Source organism: Ammodytes marinus, assembly GCF_949987685.1.
Source record: "Ammodytes marinus genome assembly, chromosome: 21".
In the NCBI taxonomy this organism is placed as follows: domain Eukaryota; kingdom Metazoa; phylum Chordata; class Actinopteri; order Uranoscopiformes; family Ammodytidae; genus Ammodytes; species Ammodytes marinus.
The window spans coordinates 24339034-24349422 of NC_137225.1; the positions used below are offsets into that span (position 1 = coordinate 24339034).

Sequence of the window (10389 nt, forward strand, 5' to 3'; positions counted from 1 at the left end):
GTAATTTATTAGCTAAAATCAATATCCTCATTCATAAATATGTCCTCATTGGTGTGAATTCACCTCTGCCAATAATCTGAATTATCCTCCTGAGCGGAGAATTACAAATATTAATAGTACATTTTGTACATTGAGCAGGCAAGTCTTATGGAGGCATCCATGTTTTTGGAATGTCATCAGGTGCATTGTTTAAAATGTAGAATTGTTCTTGTCCTTGAAGGCCACTGTAGCTTCTGTTATTATTCTAAAGGGGTGGGGTTACCCAGGGAGTGTTGCATTCTAGAACTTTCTAGAGCTTTCTTGATGATGTCATATTACACACTGCACCTTTAAACTAAAGGTAAATGTTAAAAAAAATTATCTGTTTTTATGTAGATTGTTTTTTGGGAGACACATCTATCCTGTAGAAGCCAAATGTTATATGCACTGTGTGACCATTAGGTGGCAGTCTATTCTTGCCCTATAAAGGCATGACAGGAACTGATGGTTGACAGGTGTTTGACCCGGAAGGGCAAACGGTTTTTGACCGCTATTGTTTTGCATCGCTATGAAGCTGCACTTTGAATGTAAACATTGCACGGTGGAATAAACTTATTGTATGCTACACAAGAAGAATCCGGATGAGATTATTTACAACTCAAGAAAGCAAATAGTGAAGAGAAAACAAGCGCGTCAGCCAGGTGATCTGGGTCGAACCATCTCAGTAGCTTGAAGCATCAGTTTAGCTGCTTTAACATATCCCTTTGTGTTGATGACTGTGTATCACTAACTACAGTAGGGTTGAGGTCTCACAGATGGCATTGGCTATGTCATCTTGTGTTGAATTCATATAGGCTGTGATCGAAAAGCCATGCTAACGTCCTACTCATTCTCATGTTGACGTCGATGTTCAAAATGTGTGCAAACAGGAAAACCTGCCAGATGATCTACTAGCGGTGCGCTTAACAACATATACTGTATTATATGTGAATGTCGATAGTTAGCCTGCTGCTATCGGTGTATGAATGTGTGTGTGAATGGTAACGTGGGAAAGGAAAACAGGTCTCCCTTGTAAAAGAGTCTTCGGTCTAAATGGGATTTACCTGTATAAATAAAGGTTAAAAAAAAAAAAAAAAAAAAAGGCTAAGATGTAACGCTAGCAAAGTGTTATTCAGAACCCACCTGTACTTTAGTGGGCACACAGCAGGGCGCACACACACACACACACACACACACACACACACACACTATCTTTTGCAGGTAAATTAAGCAACAGACCTGTACTTTAGCGGGCGCACACACACACACACACACACACTATCTTATGAGGTTAATTAAGTGACCCACCTGTACTTTAGCGGGCACACAACACACACACACACACACACACACACTATCTTTTGCAGATAAATTAAGTGACCCACCTGTACTTTAGCGGCACACAGCACACACACACACACACTATCTTATGAGGTTAATTAAGTGACCCACCTGTACTTTAGCGGGCACACAACACACACACACACACACACACACACACACACACACACACACAAACAATCTTTTGCAGATAAATTAAGTGACCCACCTGTACTTTAGCGGGCACACAGCCGGGCACTGTGTATCTCTGCTCTCCTGCTGTCGTGTGAGACTTTGGCATCAGACACGGAAAGGACTGAGAGCGATACTTAGGCTTCATCAGCTGAGGAACACACACACACACACACACACACACACACACACACACACACACACACACACACACACACACACACACACACACAAGCAGTATCAGTACATACACTAATTCAAAACATACAAATGAATGGGTTTTCTCAGTGATAGAATAGGTTATGGTTTTAGCTAAATGTTGTTTAAATTGGGGGAAACATTTTCGGTTTTGCTAATAGCCTTGATATGGAACTGGAATGTCAGTAGAGGGTAAAAGAATTACTCAAGAGAAACAAGAGAATAGAACTGTGCTGCTAATACTCCAGATGTGTGTTCTAAATGTTCGGGGCGACTGTGGCTCAGGTGGTAGAGCGGGTCGGCCGATGATCAAAGGGTTGGAGGTTCGATCCCCCCTCCTGCCACCTGTGTCATAGTTGTTGTGTCCTTGGGCAAAGACACTTCACCCACCTTGCCTCGTGTGAATGTCGATAGTTAGCCTGCTATCGGTGTATGAATGTGTGTGTGAACGGTAGCCTGGGAAAGGAAAACAGGTCTCCCTTGTAAAAGAGTCTTCGGTCTCAATGGGATTTACCTGTAGAAATAAAGGAACTCTATTCCATTACTTATGGGATGCACTTTGCTGGAAAAATGTGGACGCTCCAACAGTGGCATTGTGGATTAAAGAGCTGTCAAGCTGGATTGGACTGGAAAGATTGATTTATATTTTTAAGGGCAAGAGGAGGGACTTTGTTGAGCTCTGGGAACCACACATTTACCCTTTTTCTGTTTATTTTATTTTTATTTTTATTTGTTTTGTGTTAAATTTCATTGTGGTTTGTGTCCTTGCTGTGATTGTGCAGGTGTTTGGTTTGTTTGTGTTATAAAAAAAGTAGGGCTGTCAAACGATTACATTTTTTAATCAGATTAATCACAAGATTCTGTGGATTAATCACGATTAATCACGATTAATTTTACCATTCGAAATATGCCTGAAAAATTCAAATTTTCTCAATATATTGTTGTATGAACGGAAAGATAAAGGACAGGAGGTGGATATGTACATTTAAAATTAGTATTGTTATTAATTAAAAATCCAAATGATGGTTTTAATACTGAAAATAAATTTAAATCAAACTAATATATAAAGACAAAACGTCAATAAATATATTGTTAAAAAAATAAAAATAAACTCTGCCATGCCCCCTGACCTTGGTGAAGTTCCATCTCTGAATGAAGTGCCTGGCTGCGTCTCGAGCTGCTTTACCGTGAACCACCGAGGAGATGTCGTGCCACGGCATGCGGGGCGTCGTGTGACGGTCGATGAAATCTGACAACGGGGACAGGAAAGAGGAAAACAGGATATTTTAAAAATAAATATTTACCCTTTCTTTCTTTTTTTCATACACAAACAAACAAACAAACACCTGCACACCGTCACAACATAAATAGAAGAAAAAGGAAAGATGATTTCAAATTTAAATTATTTTTTATTTTTTTTAAAGGTGCAGTGTGTAATATGACATCATCAAGAAAGTTCTACAAAGTTCTAGAATGCAACGCTCCCTGGGTAACCCCAACCCTTTAGAATAATAACAGAAGCTACAGTGGCCTTCAAGGACAAGAACAATTCTAAATTCTAAACAATGCACCTGATGACATTCCAACTATGACACTTTCAAGATGGCGGCACTAGGCCTTGGTCCAAAATATGCAGAAATATGGACATATATGAGACCCTTTCTAAGGGAAAAAATAATAATTCAAAAAAAAAATTCAGCTATTATGCACTAAATTAAATGTACTTATGGATATTATAATTACTTTCTACAAAATCTGCTAGGAAATAATATTTCCTAACTCTGAAAATGAGTGAGTGACTGTCTGTCTGTCTGACTGACTGACTGACTGACTGACTGACTGACTGACTGACTGTGTGTGTGTCCGACAGACCGATCGACCGTGTATGTGTGTGTGTGTGTGTGTGTGTGTGTGTGTGTGTGTGTGTGTGTGTGTGTGTGTGTGTGTGTGTGTGTGTATAAAGCCCATTAACACAGTGCATAGTATCAGCTCACCATCGAAGGGTTTGTCCAGTTGTATCCAGTCCTTGTAGACACAGTTGCAGTAATCTTTGCCGTGCCAGAAGCGCGTGTGTCCGCTCAACTCACCCACATCTGGCTGAGCATGCTGCATGGGCGTGCTCGCTACAACACAGACAGACAGACAGACAGACAGACAGACAGACAGACAGACAGACAGACAGACAGACAGACAGACAGACAGACAGATTTAGGTTAAACTTGTTAAAATTGTTGCAGAGAGATTAAAGACAAGTTTTGAGGTGGTGGTAATAACTTGTGTTCATGGCAACATTCAGACTGCATGCAAGGATCAACTCTTCTTCTGGGCAATACAAACCTGCAGCATCTGTTTCACAGTAGCTCATCATATAAACCGTGTGTGTGTGTGTGTGGGTCTGTCTATCTGTGTGTGTGTGTGTGTGTGTGTGTGTGTGTGTGTGTGTGTCTATGTGTGTGTGTGTGTGTGTGTGTGTGTGTGTGTGTGTGTGTGTGTGTGTGTGTGTGTGTGTGTGTGTGTGTATAAGGCCACATGAGAGGAAAGAACTTTCAAACTCGTACACAGAAATAACCAAGTAAATCTTGTTCAATCCAAAGGTCAAAACCACAGCAAAGCACAAGCAATGTTTAGCTCCTTTAAAAAAACAATGTTGAGCTTTTTAACAGGGCAATAAAAAAACACTTCAAACTCGCACAATGATATTCAAACCAACCCTGCGTTCCAAATTGCATACTTTCTACTATTTAGTATGTAGAAAAAAAGATTTAGGATGTCCCGATTCTCAGATTTAGGATGGTTAGAAGTACCCGGATGTCCTACTTCATGCGGCCAAGATTGTTAGTGTTGAAAAGTGCATCCTATTTGGGCGATTCTGACCCACAATCCAGTGCGCACGTGAAGTGACGTCAAATCGACGAAGCCTCCGTATGAAAACAAACGGGGATGCGACGGATATAAAAGCAAGAGGAAAGATCAAGGCGCAATGTTATGATGAAATAAAAGAGTAAAGTATGTCCCAATAGTATGCCTACTGCATCCTAACTAGATTATTTTAATCGCCAGATGTAGTATGTAGAATAGAAAAAAGAAAGAGGAGGAGATTCGGAATGCAGGGCAAATATCAAAACCACTACACAGCACAGTGGAAGACAGGTAGTGACACTGCACCTTCACCCACTCACCTGCCTGACCCTGAATAAGTTCTACAAATATTAATTAAAAAGGAACGAAATATGAATTTAAGAAAAAAACCTGTATGATTAAAAAAGTCTAAAAAAATCTGACTAATTTCTACAATATCTGAATATGTATTAAGACATATAATTCAAAAAGTTAAAAAACATCGAAATATTTTTTTTATATATTTGTTTTTGCCCCATACACATTTTCTAAATCAAACTCAAGTTCACACACTTCAAACCAAAGACCAAACCACTACACAGCAAACTGGAAGGTGGGTAGCGACAATAAGCCTGCCTAAGCCTGAAGATAATAATAATAATAATAATAATAATAATAACAATAATAATAATAATAATAATAATAATAATAACAATAATAACAATAACAATAATAATAATAATAATAATAATAATAATAATAATAATAATAATAATAATAATAATAATAATAATAATAATAATAATAATAATAATAATAATAATAAAAAAATATGATTTAATTTTTATTTTTTTTTAATCTGATCATTTCTAAAATATCTGAATAAAAAAATCGAAATATTTTAAAAATATAATTAAAAAAAGTTATAAAAAACTATTTGAGAGAATAACCAGTTATATATGCCACACACACACACACGCGCACGCGCACACGCACACGCACACGCACACGCACACGCACACACACACACACACACAGCAGAAGAAGACTTCAAAATCGCACACAAATAACTATAGAGACCAAACCACTCCACAGCAAACTCACACTGGAAGGCAGGTATAGGGAGTGACACGTACACATTCCCCCACTCACCGGCCCCAAATTGCACATCGCTCGGTTTCTGGCCAATGGGAGAGCTCGATTTCAGCTCTGTCAGTCTGCTGGGGATCAGACCTTGCTGACTGCTGACACTGTTACACCAACCTGAACACACAGCAGCAGCAGCTAACACTCAGGCTGTGTGGTAGAGGCCCTACTGATTATTATAATAATTAATAGGATTTATATAGCGCTTTTTTGGAGGTACACATATAATATACAGTAGATAAGGAAAAAAAATTAAAAAATAAAACAAGATACAATTCAAAAAGAGGTTTGGAATAGAGTCAGGTGTGGTATGGGTGGGTGGGTTCAGGGCCCAGGGGTCTTATGCTTTCTTGAAGAGGTGAGGTGAGTTTTGAGGTTGGCTTTTAAATGAGTTAATAGAGTCTGCATTTCGGATGTTTGTGGGGGGAGGGAGTTCCATAGGGGTTGGGGGCAGCGATGGCAAAAGTAATACTAACCTCCTCCCTCCCTCCTTCATACAAAATACTGATGTTGGTTTATAAAGCACTAAATGGTTTAGGGCCAAAATACATTACTGATCTGCTGATACGTTATGAACCGTCCAGAGCCCTTAGGTCGTCTGGGACAGGTCTACTTACAGTCCCCAGAGTTAGGACTAAACGAGGAGAAGCAGCTTTTAGTTATTATGCACCAAATATCTGGAACAAACTCCCAGAGAACTTGAGGTCTGCTGCAACTCTCAGTTCTTTTAAATCGAGTCTGAAGACTTTTCTGTTTCCATTTTAACCTGCAATTTTTATTTAATTTGCTTCTTTTATTTGCTTTTAAATGTTTTATAATGTGTTTTATGTATTCTAATCTTGCCCCTGTAAAGCACTTTGAGTGGCCTTGTGTCTGAATTGTGCTATATAAATAAACTTGCCTTGCCTACATACTCTCTCAACATATATTTACTACACACTGTCTACTTAACCATCCATTGTGTGTGCGAGGTTTGTCACCTCACGTTATGTGACAGGAGAGGAACAGGTTAATCCACTTCTGAAGGTGTTGAAACTGCCTTGCAACCGAGCACTCAACTTACAAGTCTGTCTGTCTGTCTGTCTGTGTGTCTGTGTGTCTGTCTGTCTGTCTGTCTGTCTGTGGGGGGTGTGTCTGTCTGTCTGTGTGTCTGTGTGTCTGTCTGTCTGTCTGTCTGTGTCTATATGTGTCTGTCTGTCTGTCTGTCTGTCTATCCATCCATCCATGTGAGCGCAATATCCCATGAACGCTTTGAAGATTTTTTTTCTAACTTTGCACAAATGTCGATTCTAGGCCTAATTCAAGGATGAACTGTTTAGATAGAGACACACGCACCCCCCCCCCCCCCACCCCACACACACACCCATCCCACACACACACACACACACACACACACACACACACACACACACACATAAACTCACTCTCTGCCTCCTCCAGATCACTGTCACTGTCGCTGTCTGGTTGGGCTAGTCCATGTTTCTGTAGATGTCTACGTATGCTCATCTTTGTTCTCTTCAGTCTGCCTTGACCCTTGAGCTTCGGCTGGTCTGCACAGTCCGTCACCGTGAACAACCCGTTACTATGGAGAGGGGGGTGCGCCATGTTGGGAGAGGCCAGCGCTTCAGCCTAGGAAATAAGGTAAGTTAGTTCACATATACAGTAAAGGCGCACTATGCAGTTTCAGAGGAGGGGGGTTTGTTTACATTCACAGAGCCTGCAGTTACTTTACTAAACATATTTTCTCGACATGTAATTCTTGGTATTGAATAATTCTATCATCATAAATCAAAACTAAATTATTTTGAGGAACCTGGAACCAAACGTTAAGACTAGAATATGTTTGTAAACCAAACTGTGGGCCCTGCTGCTGTAAACAACAACAACAACAACAGTGAAACAGTAACTTTTCAGGAAGCTTTCTAACTTCAAACAGTGTTCCAGGGATCTACATTTTACCTGTGAGGAAAGTTTGTTTATTCAGTTATTAGTGAATCACAGTTATCAGCAAATGATTTGATTTTATGGATCATGTAGTCAAAATAAAAACAAATGCAAAACCTAATTGAAAAACAAACAAACAAACATGTCATCACTAAACTAAATGTCTGTGTGTGTGTGTGTGTGTGTGTGTGTGTGTGTATTAATATGTCTGTGTGTCTGTCTGTCTGTCTGTCTGTCTGTCTGTGTGTCTGTGTGTCTGTCTGTCTGTCTGTCTGTCTGTCTGTGTGTCTGTGTGTCTGTGTGTCTGTCTGTCTGTCTGTCTGTCTGTCTGTCTGTGTGTCTGTCTGTCTGTGTGTCTGTCTGTCTGTCTGTGTGTCTGTCAGTGTGTCTGTCTGTCTGTCTGTCTGTCTGTCTGTCTGTATACCTGTTCTAGGTGTGAGCGTGTGACACTGCCCACGTCCGTCAGCCTGTGCTCTCTGTCGTCCCAGCGACCGTAGGCGAGGTCGATCCCGCCCACGAAGGCCACCGATTGGTCGACCACGATGATCTTCTCGTGGTGCGCCCAGAGGTACACGGCAGACGAGACGTGGTCCGGGTGACGCATTACCTTAAACAGGGAAAATAAAACTAGGGTTGCGTTCCGAATCGCATACTCTTTCTTTTTTCTATTCTACATACTACATCCGACGATAAAAATAATCTAGTTAGGATGCAGTAGGCATACTATTGGGACATACTTTTACTCTCTTATTTCATCATAACATTGCGTCTTGATCTTGCCTCTTGCTTTTATATCCGTCGCATCCCCGTTTGTTTTCATATGGAGGCTTCGTCGATGTGACGTCACTTCACGTGTGCACTGGATTGTGGGTCAGAATCGCCCAAATAGGATGCACTTTTCAACACTAACAATCTTGGCCGCATGAAGTAGGACATCCGGGTACTTCTAACCATCCTAAATCTGGCCACAAGAATCGGGACATCCTAAATCTTTTTTCTACCATACTATATAGTAGAAAGTATGCGATTCAGAACGCAACCAACGATTTAGGTGTAAAATCAGTGTGTGTGTGTCTGTGTGAGGTATGCAGCACTGGACACACAAAATTCACCGAGATTTAGATACAGGAAAGGTTGTAAATTCAGTCTATTAAAGCTACAGTGCGAAACTTTCATGTGAGTTTGTTCGTTAAGTTAAGTTATCTTGATTAATACATTGAAATATGTCTTTTCTCATATCCCCTCTCAAATTCCCACACTCCAGAGGGAAAAACCTGGACGTACAGCAGAAGGTATAAAACCCATGTGACATCACTGAAGGCTTTACCTCATGTAAATATAACCGACAGTGTTGTTGTAATTACAAATAATTCCTCATGGGGGTGGGGGATAACAGAAAGTTATGCACTGTAGCTTTAATTCATTTAAAAACACACACTCAGTGCGTTTCCATGGCACAACTAGATTGGATTATCACATATATCGAACTAGACACTCGAACGGACCGTGTCACTTGTCTGAGTATACATGGCCCTTCAGGAATCGGATAAATGTCCGATGCATGGCTGTCTCCACTATGCTAGGTGGCGCTGTAGCCCTTTCAACCATGCTTTCAACAAATGGTTTTAGAGCCACGTCCGGTTCCCTTCCGGCAATAACCCATGGTGTAGCCTATAACGCTTAGGCATACAAGCGCAGAACGAGAAGTCCGATATGCGATATGCGATCCCTGTATACATGCAGAGAGAATGCCGACAATGAACGAGTTATCTAGGTGTTCTTATCCGAATTCGCTTGTCCATTAATGTGCAGATTTGTGTCCGAAGTAGATCGGATAAAGGTGTTTACATGCAGTTTAAAAGTCCTGTTGAGGTCTTATTCGTTTAGTTACCCGATTATGAGTCTGCATGTAAACACACACTAGGACCCACCTTGATGTTTGGGTGAAGCTTCCTCAGCATTCTCTTACTGTATCCTGAGTTGATGCCCAAAGCCAGCTCCACCTCCTTATACAACATGACAAAGATACGCACGCCTTGTTGCTGTGGAAACAACAACACACACACACACACCTGTCAGTTTGTGGTAATTCTAGCGGCCCCCTTTGCCAACCCTTTCTTGTATGAAAGATGCTTTCCAGATATATATATATTTTTTGCTTTATTAGACAGTTTGTGTAGAGACAGAGATGAAATGTGTCAGAGAGGGGAATGACATGCAGAGAACGACCCGGGCTGAATTCTAACCCGGGTCTGGAGAGAGAGAGAGAGAGAGAGAGAGAGAGAGAGAGAGAGAGAGAGTGTGTGTGTGAGAGTGTGTGTGTGAGTGTGTGTGTGTGTCCTGCTCACCGCTTTGCGTTTGAGAACACAGTCCAACCTCCAGCGGTTTCCTTCAACCACCGGACGCTTCAGGAAGATCTCAGGACTCAACCTGTAGACACACACACACACACACACACACACACACACACACACACACACACACACACACACACACACACACACACACACACACACACACACACACACACACACACACACAATGTTACACACACACACACACACAATGTCACACACACACACACAATGTTACAGACAAACACACACACACAATGTTACAGACACACACACACACACACACACACACACACAATGTCACACACACACACACACACACACACACAATGTTACACACACACACACACACACACACACACACACACACACACACACA

At 41.0% G+C, this 10389-nt stretch overlaps 1 protein-coding gene across 1 annotated transcript in view; it reads right to left on the minus strand.

Moving 5' to 3' along the window:
• Positions 1-10389, minus strand: part of LOC307267813 (phospholipase D1-like) — a 72205-nt gene that overhangs the window by 10088 nt on the left and 51728 nt on the right. Inside the window, exons 12-18 of the mRNA XM_080050219.1 lie at positions 10005-10086; positions 9588-9698; positions 8081-8263; positions 7137-7341; positions 3723-3851; positions 2859-2977; positions 1568-1681 (exon numbers count right to left, since the gene is read on the minus strand). Coding sequence (XP_079906345.1) covers positions 1568-1681; positions 2859-2977; positions 3723-3851; positions 7137-7341; positions 8081-8263; positions 9588-9698; positions 10005-10086 — 943 coding nt within the window. The remainder of the gene's footprint in view (positions 1-1567; positions 1682-2858; positions 2978-3722; positions 3852-7136; positions 7342-8080; positions 8264-9587; positions 9699-10004; positions 10087-10389) is intronic.